Raw genomic sequence first — 19950 nt, forward strand, 5'->3', positions numbered from 1 at the left:
ATAATGACCCATAATTCACTGCTCTGGAGTTTCTCTTTCATGCTAATGAGTGAACTTCTGGTGAACTCAAGTTAAGTTCAAACTCATTCGCCTCTTGGTACGCAATACTTTCATTTAGTGTGGGTTAGATTGGAGTGATAGTAAAGAGTGATGACATAGGTCATCTATATAAACTCAGCAAAAAAAAGTCCCTTTTTCAGGACCCTGTCTTTCAAAGATAATTTGTAAAAATCCAAATAACTTCACAGATCTTCATTGTAAAGGGTTTAAACAGTTTCCCATGCTTGTTAAATGAACCACAAACAATTAATGAATATGCAACTGTGGAACGGTCGTCAAGACACTAACAGCTTTCAGGCGATAGGCAATTAAGGTCACAGTTATGAAAACTTAGGACACTAAGGAGGTCTTTCTACTGACTCTGAAAAACACCAAAAGAAAGATGCCCAGGGTCCCTGCTCATCTGCGTGAACGTGCCGTAGGCATGCTGCAAGGAGGCATGAGGACTGGAGATGTGGCCAGGGCAATAAATTGCAATGTCCGCATTGTGAGACACCTAAGACAGCGCTACAGGGAGACAGGACGACCAGCTGATCATCCTCACAGTGGCAGACTACATGTAACAACACCTGCACAGGATCGGTACATCCGAACATCACACCTGCGCAACAACAACTGCCCGAATTACACCAGGAACGCACAATCCCTCCATCAGTGCTCAGACGGTCCGCAATAGGCTGAGAGAGGCTGGACTGAGGGCTTGTAGGCCTGTTGTAAGGCAGGTCCTCACCAGACATCACCGGCAACAACGTTGCCTATGGGCACGAACCCACCGTAAAATAAAAAGGAGATGCACTCCAGTACTTAATGCAGCTGGTGGCCACACCAGATATCGACTGTTACTTTTGATTTCGACCCCCCCTTTGTTCAGAGACACATTATTCCATTCTGTTAGTCACATGTCTGTGGAACTTGTTCAGTTTGTCTCAGTTGTTGAATCTTATGTTCATACAAATATTTACACAAGTTTGCTGAAAATAAAACACAGTTGACAGTGAGAGGACTTTTTTGGGGGGCTGAGTTTATGTATGTTGATACTTTGAAAGGGTCCTTATAAGATGAAGTGTTTTAATGCAGACAAAATATGCATTTCTTTGCTGAGTCATGAGCAGCATCAGAGGTAGGTACATCCAACCAGATGAACAGGTGACTGGCATGACCACTAGATGGCAGTGTTATCTTAGAGGTGAATTGACATGTTTCAGTGGATGGATATTATGACACAGGGATATTCAACTCTTACCCTATAAGGTCCAGCGCCTGCTGGCTTTCTGTTCTACCGGATAATTAATTGCATCCACCTGGTGTACCAGGTCTAAATCAGTTCCTGGTTAGAGGGGAATAATGGGGGGGGGAAAAGCAATGGTGCTGGCTGCGAGGTCCAGAGTTGAGTTTGAGGGGTATGACAGAACCAACTAGATGAAAACCAGTACAAATAACAGTATACACAATGTAGATGAACAGAAATGATTAAGTGATCTGGTTGCGTAGACAGTTTGGGTATCCTCTTACAGTTTGCAGTAAATCAATTAACCTTTATGGGCCTCTGGGCACAGAATGATAGTCCTTAAATTAACCTTGGCGTATCATTTTACAAATATAAAGATTTAGTCTGATAAATTCCCATCTTAATACAAGATTATCAAAATTCTCCAGACATTCAGTATGCCACATTCAGCAGTTTTATCCCAACCCCAACATCAGTTCAGGTCTTAGTGGTAAACCCCATGGGCCACAGCGCTTTAAGCCGAAAGTACATTTGTTCAATACTATATCTGCAGGCTGGAAATGAGCATTTTTGACACGCTCTAGTGGTCCACCTCGTCCGCTTGGTCATTTAAGATCTATTAACGTTTCCTGTAGTGGACAACATGGAAATGATGTGGTTGTTGTTTCATAGCCCTCATTATAATGACCCTGTCCTCCCCAGGGCTCCTAGCTCTCATGATGTATAGATCACCCCTGACCATGAAACTCTACGTAAATACGCTTGCTTTCACAAGCACCATTACCATGATTTGTGAACACATGGGGCCCACGTAATGTATTTCAATACACCAGCATAATGCCTATACATTTGATCAACTGTAATGAAAATGTAATAAGCAGATACGACAGATTTGAAACAATAGTTATGTTTTTTACCCCTTGTGCCCCCTAAGAAAATGACATTTTCCGTAAGCACATAGCTACAGCACTCAGGTCCAGCCTGATCCAACAATGGAGTCCTTACACTGTAGACTGTGAGGGACTGACGTTTTCTGTATTTACCTCTTTACATTCTTTCAGCACTCCAAGGCCAACCTACAAGAGCCCTTCACTTGGGGGCTGATTCCGACCCGAGTTAAGCGTGTGTAAATAAAATGTAATTCCCTTTTTATGCTCCTTTAGCTCTACGGGTATTCTGACCTTGAACTTGAGAATAGCATGTTATTCAACCGCTATTCGTTTTGGGTGAAGATGAAAGAAATGAAGGTGTGGTGGAGGTGTGTCTACAGAAATGAAGGTGTGGTGGAGGTGTGTCTACAGAAATGAAGGTGTGGTGGAGGTGTGTCTACAGAAATGAAGGTGTGGTGGAGGTGTGTCTACAGAAATGAAGGTGTGGTGGAGGTGTGTCTACAGAAATGAAGGTGTGGTGGAGGGGTGTCTACAGAAATGAAGATGTGGTGGAGGTGTGTCTACAGACATGAAGGTGTGGTGGAGGTGTGTCTACAGAAATGAAGGTGTGGTGGAGGTGTGTCTACAGAAATGAAGGTGTGGTGGAGGTGTGTCTACAGAAATGAAGGTGTGGTGGAGGTGTGTCTACAGAAATGAAGGTGTGGTGGAGGTGTGTCTACAGAAATGAAGGTGTGGTGGAGGTGTGTCTACAGAAATGCCCTATTCTGACCTTGACTTAATTCCCTCATAATTACACCACTTTTACACATGATGAAACGATGAATAAGGTCAAGCAACCTGTCTGTTCCGAGTGGAACAACATCTACTTTCATTTCCCCCAATAGAAGTAACACCATTCTCCATGCACTGTCATTTACAAATTGATAAGAGTTATTGATAAGAGCTAGGAAAATGAGTAAGCCGTTTGGATAAGGGGATTGTAAATATAAATGACCCTAAATAATATACAAGATCAGAGTATTTTAAAATCAACCAACTGGTGGCGGAAAGGAGATAAATGTGTGTATTAAGAGGGTTCTTTCATTAATCCCCATTCTGAACTAATCCTCTCGATATACACTGAATGTACAAAACATTAGGAACACCTGCTCTTTCCATGACAAACTGACCAGGTGAAGGCTATGATCCCTTATTGATATCATTTGTTAGATCCACTAAAATCAGTGTTGATGAAGGGGAGGAGGCAGGTTAAAGAAGGATTTTTAAGCCTTGAGACCATCGAGACATGGATTGTGTATGTGTGCCATTCAGAGGGTGAATGGGCAAGACCAAAAAAGATTTAAGTGCCTTTGAACGCGGTATGGTAGTAGGTGCCAGGCGCACCAGTTTGAGTGTGTCAAGAACTGCAACACTGCTGGGTTTTTCATGCTCAAATGTTTCCCTTGTGTATCAAGAACGGTCCACCACCCAAAAGACATCCAGCCAACTTGACACAACTGTGGGAAGAATTGGAGTCATGGGCCAGCATCCCTGTGGAACGCTTGACACCTTGTAAAGTCCATGCCCTGATGAATTGAAGCTGTTCTGAGGGTAAAAGGATGTGCAACTCAGTATTAGGAAGGTGTTCCCAATGTTTTGCACACTCAGCGTCTGTCGAGAAAATTCGAATTAAAAGGTACACCATATTTAACGGGTTTTAGATAAATGTACTGAAAACCCTTTTGAATGAAAACTCCACGAGAAAATCTGTTGGCCAGCAAGTGGGAGGGTTTTCAGCAGTTGAATTACATTTATTCAGTGCATGCAAGGTAGCCACACCTGCAAAGCCTGTTACACACCTGCATACGGGAAGTATGAATACCAACTACTGAGAAGTGCTTAATAAATCAAAAAAGGTATAGATTTTCTGAGTCTAAATCGAGCCCTTAGAGCTGAACCTGAACAAAACATGTCTCAGCTTGTTTTTCTCACTGGCCAATGTCATGTTTAACCACCCATGTGATTCTAATGTCTAATGGTGCATTTTAGTGTTTACGGAATCTAAGACATTGAAGGTTGCACATAAAGCTTTACAAGAGACTTCAAAATTGAAAGACCACTGATGAGTGAAATGTGTAGTGTTGGGTAATGATTTGAGTTTAGGAATGACCCCAAACATGCCAAAATGCATTGGTTTTCAAAATTCACCTTGAAACATAAAACACCACAGGTCCACATTAAATATAAATACTTTTATAATATACAAATTGTACAGTCATGAACAGTAGGGATGTGGACATTTCCATGAAAAGTGAATACAAAGAATACCTTTGTTTTTACAAACACTGCAGTGCGTGACGGTAGCCGATGATCAAAGACACTCAACATTCAAAATGGCAGCGCAGATGATTAACAGTAACATCGGAGATGAAACCTAACAATACAATTCCAGAGGCCACGGGCAAGCTAAAGTGACAACATAAAGAGATTGCCATCCTACTGTATCATGTTTCTGTCATTTCTAATCTGTCCATTTCACATCATTACACACAGGAAATGAACCCTGGAACACACAATTTGCACAGCATTATCAAGAACAATTGCACTGCCACTGACTGCTGAGCTTTAGACAATTATGGTTACATAAAGACAGGAAATAGTAGATTACCTTTTTTTTCACGAGTGGGTTGGAGGCTTTTGTTCTCGACAAGGCTGAGGTTGGTCTATGTTAGTCACAGGTCTCCCTCGTCACGGAAGGGCAAGTAAACAACATTCAGCATAATTTAACTGATGAAGTGACAGATCCTGCTTCACTTTTCTCTCCATATCCTTGCTTTTCAGTATCAGGAAAAATGTAGTCTACCACTCTCCCCAGAGTCTACTTATGTCAAAGCTGAGCAAATGTACAAATCACTAATCATCTCTTATCACAAGAGATGAGGGCATGGAGTTCACGACCCCCAGGTAATACAAACGGATACAGGACCTGGTGTCATTTGACCCAACTCTGTGGAGGTTACAGTTGTCCATGTTAATGGTGTCCTACCGGAATGCTGAGGGTGTTAAAATACAATGATGTAAAGCATGAGATCACCTGATAGTTCCTGGCTGTATTTTTCCACACTTTCCTACCATAACTTGATGTACATTGTACTTGAAGAGGCAGTATTGTCTCAGTGTAAAATAATATACAAAGGAACAAGGATCACAGATATATATAAAAAAAAAAAAAAGACTCAAATTGGTATGAACAACAGAACTGATGAACACATAATAAACAATGTATGAATAAGGAAATATGACAATCCTACATGATCTTATATCCGGGCAGAAAGTGATTAGTTTAAATCTAAAGAGAAAAAATGACTTGATAAGAACCCAATGGGGAAATATGTCTCAGTTTCCAGGTAATCTCTTCACTTATCACAGAGGGGTGTTTTAGAATGCCATTTCTTATTCATATTTGTCCTAGTCTCACAAATATTAAAACTGACAAGTCATTTCTATTCTCTCTCTAGCGGTAACCCGCAAAGCTAAATAAAATGTGTTGAATAAAACAAGTGCTTATTAAAGCTCATAATAGCCTAACGCGAAGTGTTGCTGGAAAAAACAATACCACAGATAATATCACAAAATAAAAAATATCCTGACTTCATATCAAATCTGCTATTTGACATGTGGGCAAACTCCTTTGTACTCGAACAAGTAGCAGCTGTGGAAAATCCATCAAACATGGTTCAAACATGACCCCTGACCACTTGGCCATTAGTAATGACCTCACGCCCACAGCATGGACCATATGGTGGAAAAAGTTGGCAATGATGACCCCATAGCTACAAATCCCCAATTTGCCTAAGGAGGTAGCTAGCTCCAGTATGAGCGTTAGAAAGCACACTTCAGCTAGCGTTAGCACGACAGAATACACTGAGCCTAACTTCAAATCAAACACAGAAACTTCCCCTTTAAATCAACAACACCCTGTAAAGCCAAATTCCTTACCTCCCGTTCAAATCTAAAACAGAGAACACTGAACTTACCTTCATATTACCTTCAAACACTGATTGTAGCAACCCTCTCAGGCTATAACACTGAAACCACCTTGATATTTGTCAAACTTCTGACAATTGTACTTGACGATTTAGGCCCAGTATCATAATAAGGCTATCCTGGTCACAGTTTGGAATTCTATACAATACATCTGCCACTGAGATGAACATTTCAGAACAGTCGGTTATTCAGAAAAATACCACATTTAGAAAACGACGACAAGCCTATATTTATCTGTAAACATACAGGTTTCTACAGACTTTGCTTAGCAACTACAGCACAAGAAAAATCAATCCCTATGAAAATCACAATCCAGATGAAGTGCTATTTGTTATTTTTCGAGGTGAGATTTCCCACTGTCAATAGCCACGTAAGTGACCCCCATTATAAATGTATGACTTGACTGACACCCCGCTGACAAAGTCCATTAGCCGGTTAATGATTTCTCCACACAGCATCGATGCAGCACCACTTTAAAATGGAAAGCAACATGATACCTTGAAAGACTACATTATGATTTTGGTATTGTCAGAAATGACACCGTCAAGAGGGGCTTTAAAGGCTTGAGGTGAAATATTAAAGCCAATGTCAATGGAAAATGGCAATTCGAACACAGCGATTCCAAATTGCTCAATCATTTTTGTTTTTCTACTTCCTCTGTGCTCCGTTTCTATCTTGAACATCCAGTCATGGCCCAGCCCATAACCTTGCCAAGTACTTTTTAATGACCATTGATTGGAAAAGCTATTAAAATCAAACGTGTGTAAACTCTCAAAGTTGACTCAACATTTCCAAGTTTGGTTCTCATCACACTTCACTTCCACTCAATCCACACACATTCAATGGAGATGTCCTCCATTATCAAACACTTTAGTTGGCTTGGATATTGACACATACGGAATGCAAGGCGAATGTATCATACCTACTATAAGAATCAGAGTGATTATCAGCATCATCTGTAGTACTTTACATTACAGGCTAAAAGTAAATCAAGTTCCATTCACCTTGCATTGGATTGCCTGTCGCAACAACAGCCACTACATTTCCCACAGTGCTCCTCATCTAAACCCATGTGACATATAGTAACTGTAACACTATGGTACTGTACAAATAAGGACAAGCGAGTTTGCCTGGTTAAAGTCTGTTTCTTCAGACCCAAGCCCCATTGGTCCCATCAATTTGTCCATTATATCCAGTGACTCTCGTACATTAGTCTCCTCCGCATCATTCTCAGTTATGTACATTCATTATGTGTAGGTATAGGATCAGTCTGAGGCTGTGAGAGAGACTGTTGCCTGTCCATCTGTGGTAGAGATGTGTCCATTGTGGAGAGATGTCTGCTGCAGAGGATAGAGTGATTACATGGTAGGAGGATGTTGCTGCAATATAGGCTGTTCAATGGTGACTTTGTGGAGCCCCTATCTCAGGTTATGATGTTTGGTAGGTACATGAATGATGGGTAGGAGAACCCTTAGGTGTGATGTCTGAAGAGGTTTACACATCCGACCTTTGACTCTCTTCAGGGCATTGATTGGTCAATTTGACCTGTCCCTCATCCTTTACTACCTTTTGCACCTCCTCCTGCACTACATGTTCTTCCTGGTCAGGTGGGTCTTGTTGCATGGCAACATTCTCAGTTTCTCCATTCTCTTCCCCTCCATTTGTCTCTTCCTTAGTCTCAACCCCATGCTCCTTCACTTCCATTTCAGCTCCTCCCCCTTTCTCCCCTTGTTCTTTGGTCTCCACCTCCACCTCTGAACCCTTGGTAGTTTCGGTTTCATCATCAACTGCCACCTCATTTTCTCTCTCCCCCTGTCTTTCCTGCTCAGTCTCTGCCCCCGCTTCTTCTCCCTCCTCCACTCTCCCCTCTTTGTCACTCTTGTCATCTTTTCCTGCAGCTCCATCTCTCTCCTTCCCAGTTTCTACCCAGCTTTCTACCCCTTCCTCAGTTTCTGCCTCAACCTTTTTCTCTTCCTCCACTTCACAGGGAGCCTCCGCCTCTTTACACACAGTCTCTACCTCCGTCTCTTTCCCCGTCTCCTCTTCGTTCCCCTTGTTTTCCTTCACGTTCCTGCTCTCTTTGACCACCTTTTCCCCGTCGTCAAGAATCTTGGAATCTTCCAGATCTTTCTCTGCTGCCGATTGCTTGTTTTTCTTCTTCTTCTTGTTTTTTGAAGCATCTTTAACAGAGTTCTTGTTAGACTTGCTTTTGAATATCAGTTTCTGAAAGACAGGATGTTTGTGTAAGAACGTTTCTAAACTGCTGTTCTATTGGCCATATTACGGACGGACGGACAGACAGACCGTTGAAAATGGACATAATAGCAAACAAGGAAAGAACCAATTAAAATGATTCTCATTGTGGGGAATGAAATGGTAATTTCAAGGGAATTGATTGGTGCCTTCAGGGGTACAGACCAAACAAAAAAATATGGCTGGTAATATTTCTGAGATTGCCTCCATTGACCCTCTTTTAGCTGAGACTTACAGTATACTGAGGTAAACAGCATGTTACCTGCACACAAACATCTGCATTATCGTTCTCTGCTCGTCTCTGCCAGGGTTATTGCCCATCAGTTTGGTTGCCAATGGTGACCAGAGTTTAAATTCAGGTCACAGGCAATATCAGCATTTGATTCATTCCACAAAAGACAAAGGTCAAATCTAGAGGTTATATCAGTACTATCTAGGGTCAAATGGAAAGTACTTTCTCAACATGCATTGCCGTAGTTACCACAGAATGGCTCAAATCTCAAGAAGAAAGGGGTTTATTCACATTTGACCGGCAGTGTGCATATTTATCTATGTGAAAACAAAAACAAGTGTGATATGGGCCGGGGTGGTGAGGGGTGATGTTGGCCTTGCAGCGCTGCTCTGGCTAGTGAACAAGCTGCGAGCCAACCCACATGTGCCAAGACAAACACTGAGAGGAATGAGAGGTCACGTACCTTGTATTCCCCCCTCTTGCGGGGAAGGACAGGTCTCTGCAGAAAAACGACCTGCTTGGTGGCCAAACTTCCATCACTAGGGTAGAGGGAGAGATAGGGAGATGGAGAGATAAAAGGCAGAGGTGAATATGGATAGAGGGAGGTAGAGAGAATATAATTAGAACTGAAATACAAATAACTCTGTAAACCATAGCTATTTCCTTGATAGTTACTTTACTTGTAGAGGACAATGCCTGTACCATTGATAAAGAAATCCATGTCACACAAATCACATTGCCACAAGCTCTTTTAGAAATACTTGGGGTCATTTCAGAGCAAGGAAGAGAGGAATGGAAAATGCAGTTTGTATTATAATGCTCCAGTTCCACACTCCAGAGTACACCTTATAATGGTTTGTGTGACTAGTATGGTCAGTCCTGATGCTATACTAATAGCTGACATCTACCACCGTGAGAAGTGAGTTACATAGCAGTGGTCAACCTCGATCATTCTGCTTTCTTCCCTTTCTGTCCTCTCTTGATAATACGAGAAACCAAAAAGGAATTTGGAGCAATGATGTATGTACACGTGAATATGTCCTATGCTTAGGAGAGAGCTCAGACACCAAGAGAACGAGACCATGTTTACTGGCTTCCCCAAAACATGTTTGTCCTCATAAACTTCTCCAAAATAATCCCTGTCCAGGCACATGTCACATTCTGTGTTAATTCATGGATAATCCATACAGTACAGATGACAGACGGACTAATCCACCGAGGAGGTTCTGTCATCAGCGGGCTTCCTGTCTCTCGTGCTTGCTCTCTCTCCTGCTCGTTTCTCGTCCTTCCATCTCACACGCATTAACCTTCACTCTGCTTCTCTCCTTCATCTCTCCATTTGACACGCACGTATCGACTCGGTTTCCTACTTTAGCCTGCTGTTGCTAATTATCTGTCTGCTTCACTTTACTTCTCTGCCTCTTCCTCTTGTATGAGCTTCATGTAGGCTTTCTCTATCCTTTCCCTTTCTCTCTTTTGTATATCCCCTGATCTCCCTCTCCAGATCGCTCTCTCTGTCACTTCCTCTCTCGGAATCCCTCATCCATTAAAATAGATGTACTCTTATACACACGGGGAAGAATCAGCTTTGAGTTAAGATGGATCCTTAACTTGGCATATGAAGAACAACGGAAATATATGATAGGTTGACAACGGTATAGAGCTGGCTGCAAATCTTCCCCAACATCAAATGGGCATTCAGATCTCCTGTAGAGGCTTACAATCTAAAACACCCCCATTTCCCATCCCTCCCTCCTTACCCTGCATTTCCAATAACCTATTTTCCATGCTGTCAGATTGCCGGACAGCTTCCTGCTGAATGAAAGCGGAAAAGCCAACCTGAGTCCTCAGAAAAAGCCCAAGCCCGTTAAAGTAGAACGGAGCAGATCCGTTTGAAAATTACAGGCCCCTTGCTGCTACAGTCCTCTCATAGCTGTCTGTGTCTTGCTGCTACAGTCCTCTCATAGCTGTCTGTGTCTTGCTGCTACAGTCCTCTCATAGCTGTCTGGGTCTTGCTGCTACAGTCCTCTCATAGCTGTCTGGGTCTTGCTGCTACAGTCCTCTCATAGCTGTCTGGGTCTTGCTGCTACAGTCCTCTCATAGCTGTCTGTGTCTTGCTGCTACAGTCCTCTCATAGCTGTCTGTGTCTTGCTGCTACAGTCCTCTCATAGCTGTCTGTGTCTTGCTGCTACAGTCCTCTCATAGCTGTCTGGGTCTTGCTGCTACAGTCCTCTCATAGCTGTCTGTGTCTTGCTGCTACAGTCCTCTCATAGCTGTCTGTGTCTTGCTGCTACAGTCCTCTCATAGCTGTCTGTGTCTTGCTGCTACAGTCCTCTCATAGCTGTCTGGGTCTTGCTGCTACAGTCCTCTCATAGCTGTCTGTGTCTTGCTGCTACAGTCCTCTCATAGCTGTCTGTGTCTTGCTGCTACAGTCCTCTCATAGCTGTCTGTGTCTTGCTGCTACAGTCCTCTCATAGCTGTCTGTGTCTTGCTGCTACAGTCCTCTCATAGCTGTCTGTGTCTTGCTGCTACAGTCCTCTCATAGCTGTCTGTGTCTTGCTGCTACAGTCCTCTCATAGCTGTCTGTGTCTTGCTGCTACAGTCCTCTCATAGCTGTCTGTGTCTTGCTGCTACAGTCCTCTCATAGCTGTCTGTGTCTTGCTGCTACAGTCCTCTCATAGCTGTCTGGGTCTTGCTGCTACAGTCCTCTCATAGCTGTCTGGGTCTTGCTGCTACAGTCCTCTCATAGCTGTCTGGGTCTTGCTGCTACAGTCCTCTCATAGCTGTCTGGGTCTTGCTGCTACAGTCCTCTCATAGCTGTCTGTGTCTTGCTGCTACAGTCCTCTCATAGCTGTCTGTGTCTTGCTGCTACAGTCCTCTCATAGCTGTCTGTGTCTTGCTGCTACAGTCCTCTCATAGCTGTCTGTGTCTTGCTGCTACAGTCCTCTCATAGCTGTCTGTGTCTTGCTGCTACAGTCCTCTCATAGCTGTCTGTGTCTTGCTGCTACAGTCCTCTCATAGCTGTCTGTGTCTTGCTGCTACAGTCCTCTCATAGCTGTCTGTGTCTTGCTGCTACAGTCCTCTCATAGCTGTCTGTGTCTTGCTGCTACAGTCCTCTCATAGCTGTCTGTGTCTTGCTGCTACAGTCCTCTCATAGCTGTCTGGGTCTTGCTGCTACAGTCCTCTCATAGCTGTCTGGGTCTTGCTGCTACAGTCCTCTCATAGCTGTCTGGGTCTTGCTGCTACAGTCCTCTCATAGCTGTCTGGGTCTTGCTGCTACAGTCCTCTCATAGCTGTCTGTGTCTTGCTGATACAGTCCTCTCATAGCTGTCTGTGTCTGCAGTACTGGAATATAAACTTCATATACCAGCAACAAGACTTTCTTTGGTACAGTGGTAGGGAACATGGTGTATCATGTTTAGTGGTTACCTGTGGTAATGTTAAGCATTTCTTATAATGGTATTATGAAGCACTTACCTATTTACTAAAACAGTTACGATGTCCAAACATCAGATTTACACCAAATGTAACATGTTCCATGTGGCAGAAATATACTGTACATTACCACGTGCACCTTCACATTCATGTTACGTTGATTAAAGAAGCCTTGAGTCCCGGTGGATGTTCACTTTAGATGCTAACTAGTGTGTAAGTAGGTCTTTGCATAACAGACTCCGTGTGGACTGCTTCAGAGGAAGTGCACTTTGCTCATCCTCAGACAGTATCCCAATGTGCATTAGCTTAATATAGTTGTGAAAATGGAAGAGTCAACATAATACAAGTGTAATGACTAAGCTAATCTGAAATGGGTCAACAGCTATCGTTGCTGTGCACAAAGAGACGAGTGCTTCAGAGATGGAGAGAAATGAGCGTTACTGTATCTAGGCCGGCCCTCTGATTAATTAGCCATGTTGCGCTGTTGTGTTGTTGCATTTTGAGAGAGAGGGATAAAAATAAAGAGTGATGAAAAAACAAGGGATGAAAATAGAGAGGTAATTAATCAGCTATGCTCTGGAACGGTCACAAACACGACCCCCAGAGACAAGGGTACGCATGGTAAACCTATAACTGCAACCGTGTTGAACTCTAAGCATATACTTGGCATATACAATATACATATACAAGCATATACAACACATTTCATGACACTGACTAATAGCGGCAATCAGTAGTTGAAACAATAACAAAGCGTTCTCCCCAGCACTGTTTCAGTAAAAAGCGGGGGGATGGGGCTGGAGAAATGTTACCACTCAAATTCTATGGATGCAAGGACTGACCATCCATGATATTAAAATGATAGTTTAAACATGTTTTTAGGCTATGCAGTGTTTGTTTACATTTACTTTGTTTACAAACATTGGAGTAAAACAAGCTTATATTTTGGGTTCTGATGTGGTACGACAGTTGAACTAAGCTCACAAGACATTTATTTAAACGTTTTATTCTTAAAGAATCAATTCAATGGGTATATATTGGATTGGACGTGTTCTGCCTTGTGTTAATGATGAGTGCTTGTGACTGTGTAAAGTGGGGTTTCAGGTGGGAGACAAGTATTTTTGAAGACATGTTGTGGCTGCTGATAGATGACTGAGCTGTTGACTGTTAGCGAATGTGTGCGTGCTTAGACTATAAGATTAATGAGTCAGCAGAGGCTGAGCAGGAGAACCGTTACATTTCTCTGAAGGGATTTTCCAGTTACACTCATTTGTGGGTTTAAACTGTCTCGCACCACGCGCTGTTACGTATGAACCCGCCAATTGGGGGGCCAGTTAGTATTTTCGTTGAACAACCTGTTGAGTTCTTCCGACTGATTTCGCAATCCATTTAAGTTGAGCTGTTAATTGACCAGTGATATGGGCTGACCATCGCTTTGTCTAAATGAGATGGGTGCTCTTTGAAATCAAAGAGAAGGCAGTTTCATCTCCAGAGGGTTAATCAGGTTGAACAATCAATACCAGAGTTAGGTAACCAGGAGGTGGTCATTCAGGCCCTAACTCAATATTAGTGAGAGTGTGTTTTGGAAAGTGAAAGTAGTAACCTGTTGGTCTTGATGATGGGTGTAGGCAGCACACACGTGAGTCTCCAACCGTACATGGCAAGAGACTGGAGCAGGGGAACATAGTCTGTCTTCACCTGCAAGCCCTAAACAGAGAATACAAACACATGAATATTACATACTACTACTATACACATAGTGTTTGCATACACGTACACACAAGCACCCGTACGAGTAGGGCTGGTACAATTATAGTATAATCATATAACCGACAATTATGGACAATAACTGTGAACTTCAAAAATAATGATCATAATAGTCTTAATACATAATACTTTTAAGAGAAGGGGGGATTCAACTTCATACTCTAGTAGATATAAATGACCCAATAGCAGTTTTTCATTTTTACATGAAGTGGGTAAAGTTGGTAGTCATTTTACGAGCAGAACGGCACCGTTGGGAGAAGCTTCATTTCCAAAAGTTCCAAGAGGTCTAAACTATTTGTTTTTGAGAGAGGGGTGCTACTAAAGCTGGGTTGTATTCATTATGTTTGTCGTAGCTATAATTCAGAGATGTATTATGATGCTCAAAACATTTGAACAAAAATGACAATTATGACACTAACCGTGTCCATTTGCGTGACAAGTAATCGTTACCCAAAATTCCATATTCGTCACATCGTACGAAAACACACACACACGCGCGCACACACACACACACACACACACACGCGCGCGTGCACACACACGCACACACACGCACACACACATGCATAAATGTATGCATGCATAAAAACATAAACCATTAAAACCCCATCAAAAGAGCCACGATTTCCCAAGCTCTTGACAACCGATGATGAACTATGTATGATGCATACCAAAATACATGCATTTCTGTTAGATTGATTGCTGGTATGACAGTGTAGTGCACTTGGGATTTGGGTTAAAGACACACGCTCATCACACGCACACGTGCGCTAACGCTTCTGCTCACACATGTGATTTTGTGTGGTTTTCCATCTCTTCTGCATCTGCCCTCACTGACAAACCACAGCACGTGTCAGATATGAAAAGACACGCATACAGCATATGCATGCACACATTGTAGTGCTATACGGGCATCTACAGTACAGGCTGAGGGCAGTGGGTCCCAATCCAACAGATAGACAAAACAACTAGAACCAGAAACAAGTCTTAAGCCACAAGCCAGTGAGAATTGGCCAGGACCCATTGTTCGAGAAACACTGCAGTAGGGTAGAGAGGGCTCTGTTGAAACTGTTATTTACATTGGCATTTGCCGTCCCAGCATCCCTCAGAAAATCCAGAGCTGTGAGAACTGTGTTTTAGGGTTTGTGTTGGAACCTCTGCCAGAAATGGTCACTTTCTCAAAGCCATAAAAGCAAAGTAAATTGGGAAATAAGTTTTGTTTAATGGCCCTCTTCATTCCTAAGCGTAACTGAGACTCGACAGAGTGAATCATTTTTCTGGAAGATTCCCTCCCCCTGATCTCACCATGGTCACCTTGCTGCATCAGCACATGAGAAATGGAACCCGGCGCCTTAGCAGTAACTCTGTGTTCTGATTTGTGTGTTAAATATAATCTATATATAAAAATAGAGCCATAGGGTGGGGTGCAAGCTAGGGTGGTAAAAGGCTACATTATCAAGAGTGGAGAACGGTGAGGTAGAGGCTAATATTTGAAAACAGAACAGTGTTATAGAGTAAATCTAGCAGGGTGGGGTTGAGTTCAACTCTTGTGATCAAAGTTCACTAAGAGTTGGATGAAAGAAAACAGAGCTCTATTGTTTTGAGGTAATTCTCCACCGTTTCTATTTGAGAAGACATGACAGATCCCTTTTTGCAATAAGTCTAATTCTACCTTAATGTTTTTACAGGCCATAGTCTGGTCTATCAGCCCAGGGAAATGATCTAGGCTCCTCCTCTAGCCTTCTAGCTATCACTTTGTCTTTGGACCGGGCTGCACTTCCTCCACCACAATCTCATATTTTTATGGATAATGAACAGGGTATCCTGAAACGAGGCTTAAAAGTCCCTACTCTGTCAATCATGTCAATCATTGAGAGATTGAGAACATTTTTGAAAACCAAAAGCTGTAATGAAGACTAATCACACCATATACAGTATAATAATAATAATAATCAACACAGTCTCAATAGAATATGTCAACATTTTGACATTTAACCATTGTAGTTAGCCTAGATGTCAACCAAGCGAACGTATTAGTCACATATTTCGGTGAGCAAAATTCTCTGGGAACTTCCTCATCCACAAGCCATCAGCATAATTTTCACATCCCTCATCAAACTAGTCTGACCATAGGAGTGGACTCATGCCGCACCGGCTGCTACATGACTATCGACATGCCTTGGTTTACTTTTGACCGGTATGTGTTAAAATAAATAGCCAAATAACAAGCTATATCTATGCTTAGATAACTTTTTAAAGATCATGTAAGTTCTTACTAATTTCCCCAAGACCCATTGGTGTCAAATCGGAGGGCCTGTTGTCCGGACCTCTGGCAGTCTCTATGGGGGTGCCACAGGGTTCAATTCTCGGGCCGACTCTTTTCTCTGTATACATCAATGATGTCGCTCTTGCTGCTGGTGATTCTCTGGTACACCTCTACGCAGACGACACCATTCTGTATACTTCTGGCCCTTCTTTGGACACTGTGTTAACTAACCTCCAGACGAGCTTCAATGCCATACAACACTCCTTCCGTGGCCTCCAACTGCTTTTAAATGCTAGTAAAACTAAGTACATGCTCTTCAACCGATTGCTGCCCGTATCCTCCCGCCCGACTAGCATCACTACTCTGGACGGTTCTGACCGAGAATATGTGGACAACTACAAATACCAAGGTGTCTGGTTAGACTGTAAACTCTCCTTCCAGACTCACAATAAGCATCTCCAATCCAAAATTAAATCTAGAATCGGCTTCCTATTTCGAAACAAAGCCTCCTTCACTCCTGCCGCCAAACATAACCTCGTAAAACGGACTATCCTACCGATCCTTGACATTGGCGATGTCATTTACAAAATAGCCCCCAACACTCTACTCAGCAAACTGGATGTAGTCTATCACAGTGCCATCTGTTTTATCACCAAAGCCCCATATACTACCCACCACTGCGACCTGTATGCTCTCGTTGGCTGGCCCTCACTACATATCCGTCGCCAAACCCACTGGCTCCAGGTCATCTATAAGTCTTTGCTAGGTAAAGCCCTGCCTTATCTCAGCTCACTGGTCACCATAGCAACACCCACCCGTAACACACGCTCCAGCAGGTATATTGCACTGGTTATCCCCAAAGCCAACACTTCCTTTGGCCGCCTGTCCTTCCAGTTCTCTGCTGCCAATGACTGGAACGAATTGCAAAAATCTCTGAAGCTGGAGTCTTATATCTCCCTCTCTAACTTTAAGCATCAGCTGTCAGAGCAGCTTAACGATCACTTTACCTGTACACAGCCAATCTGTAAATAGCACACCTCATCCCCATATTATTACTTACCGGGGTGCAAAAGAGCAAGAGGGTATCTCTACTTGCACAACATCTGCACTCCAGTATCAATGCTAAATTGTAATTATTTTTGCCTCTATGGCCTATTTATTGCCTACCTCCCTACTGTACCTTCCTATTTTTCTTTTGTGTTATTGACTGTACATTTGTTTATGTGTAACTCTGTCTTGTTGTTTTTTGTCGCACTGCTATGCTTTATCTTGGCCAGGTCGCAGTTGTAAATGAGAACTTGTTCTCAACTGGCCTACCTGGTTAAATAAAGGTGAAATAAAAAAATAAAAAATTGGTGCTGATGGATGAAAACCTCGTCTCCAAAACAGAAACTTTTCAGGAAATGGAAAAAAACTGCCATATTTCCTCATTAATGAACATAACATTATGAAACTTCAGAAGCTATTTTGAATACATGTTCTTGGTCCTAGAGTCATGACATGTTCAGAATTAATTGAGGGGAGTTACTGCTTTCCAATACATGTAAAATAAAAAAGTACATTGTTCCTATTATAGCAGTGCTATACGCTTTTCTTTCTCCCCGCTTTCCTTTCAGAACCACATAGTTAATGTCAGTTCTCACTGAACATGATTCTCAGTTATCTGAACCATGAGTTCAGATAACACACATTCACACACACATCTCCTTCCATTAAACTCCCCCTAACCTGGACATCCGCCTCATCCTTCTGACCGGACATTCTGTAGCCTTAAGCCAGCACCTAAGATTTCTTGTTACATTCATGGTCCTTTGATTCTCTACAACCCATTTTTCAACACCCACCCACGTACACAGCCACACAGTGTCCTCTGTCTGAAATGCACTCTCCATTCACTCTCCTTTATTGGCATCTTTACGCTATGTTGTTGGTCTTTAATCCTTTTTTGACATAATTTGGTTTCTGGTGACTGAAGTAGTGCTCTTCAAAGCTCAGGCATCTATACAATTGCTAGGAACGAATTACAACAATGTCAATGCTGTTAACTGGTGCCTCAAGCACACAGTATTGTTACTGGTAGAGTTAATTGTATAACGCCTCTCCGGATAATGGCCATGCACTTTTGGGTTAAATGTAATATAGCCTGTGAGAAACTGAGGTAACACTGGGAAAACATGACGCCCTTGTTGTTCAATGTAATAGATGAAGGCATTTAGTGTGACCTTTTTTTTGTAGTAAGGCATCTTAATGAGCATTTAGAAAAACATTATTGAGTGTTAAACAGTTAATCATGTTAAGTCCTATATATGTTTCACACACAGCCATGTTGTGAATAGATGCAGTGAAGAGGTCAAAGGAAATCGACCAAAACAATGGAAATGCCATGCGTGGGGGAAAGATGCGGTTGTGGAAAGATTCCGAATCTCCTCATTTCCCACCAGCAAAATTAGCATACATTTAGGCTATTGTTTATATGTGTATTTCACACCATGTTGACGTAAAAATTGGTGTATAATGGTTGTATGGATGTCAACCCCAATACATGTTCATGTCATCACCAATGAACTGCATTCCAGTTAAAAACGACTTGGACTGCCACCACCTATTTCTGTATGGTACTGTAGCTATTATACCAGCTTATACGAACAGGAGTTAGCATTAAGCAGTCACTTCTTCTAAACCTGAAAAGGAATAACTTCTAAATGTTATGCAGCCAAATATATCCAAATCGGACTTTAGTTACCACATTGTGGTCCTGTTACAATCACGACGGATTTGACGAATATCCACTTTGTTAGATTTATTGAAGGTGCACCAATCCGGCGCCATTCTATCCCCCACGGTCTGAGTTCCATTGACCTCTACCGCATCTATGCTATATGAAGTTGCCAAGAATGTGTTTATGACACATTATACAACAGGTGAGTCTAAACCTGAATGCTGATTGGTTAAAACTGCATTCCAGACGGTGTCTACTTCACAAGTTACCACCGGCTAAATCTATGACGTTAAAACGCCTATTTACTCCGTTCCATCTGACTGGGAAATCCACTGTCTCATCAGCCCAGCCAGGCAATATATAAACTTTATCTCCACTATAAAAAAGCATCTAGACATTATCTCACATTTCTTTTAGACTAACATTTAGTTTTCAACAGCGGATATTTGTATAAACTTCCTGTTTGTCTCTCCGACATTCGCAACGTTGTTTCAACGTTCAAGTTTGATCTCCAGCTGTTGCATTGTAAAGAACTTGTCGGAATGAGACAGACATGCAGATTCTCTCAGTCAATCACGAATCAGCATCATATTTATGGATATATACAAAGAAATGTCAATAGAAAACAGGTCAAAATAAATAAAGTGCAGCTCGTTTGCAGTCTTTCCAGCTTCCGTTTGAAGTGATTGTGTTAGCTGTGTTGTTGGCTAGCTCCTCTGAACAACAGTGTACTGATCGCGCCTCATTAGCTCATTCTTATGGATGTATACAAATAAATGTAACTAGAAAACAGCTTAAACAAGTGAAAATGCAGCTACTTTGGCTGCACTATTTGACATGACTGTAAGTTAGCCGTAGTTAGCTAGCTAACAAGCAAGGGATAAGAACGTTGCAAGTCAGTATTTCAATGGAACATTTAGAACAAACAACTGGGTCGCATCCATAGATACAAAACAAAAAGACTGAGCGACTGGGTCGCGTCTCTGGCAACCGAACGAATGACCAGCCGGCTTGGGTAGCAACCCTAGATTTGTGTCGGGACTATATCTTGTGGAATGATGAAATGGTATAAAA

General features: G+C 42.3%; 1 protein-coding gene across 2 annotated transcripts in view; it reads right to left on the reverse strand.

Annotated features, from left to right (window-relative positions):
* Window positions 1-6838: 6838 nt before the first annotated feature.
* Window positions 6839-19950, reverse strand: part of LOC139564142 (raftlin-like) — a 62290-nt gene continuing 49178 nt past the window's right edge. For both annotated transcript variants that reach the window (XM_071383362.1, XM_071383360.1), the window contains exons 8-10: window positions 13728-13831; window positions 9153-9228; window positions 6839-8427 (exon numbers count right to left, since the gene is read on the reverse strand). In XM_071383362.1, the coding sequence (XP_071239463.1) occupies window positions 7699-8427; window positions 9153-9228; window positions 13728-13831 (909 nt within the window). In that variant the 3' untranslated portion in view covers window positions 6839-7698. The remainder of the gene's footprint in view (window positions 8428-9152; window positions 9229-13727; window positions 13832-19950) is intronic.

This window comes from Salvelinus alpinus, chromosome 35, assembly GCF_045679555.1.
Source record: "Salvelinus alpinus chromosome 35, SLU_Salpinus.1, whole genome shotgun sequence".
NCBI lineage: Eukaryota > Metazoa > Chordata > Actinopteri > Salmoniformes > Salmonidae > Salvelinus > Salvelinus alpinus.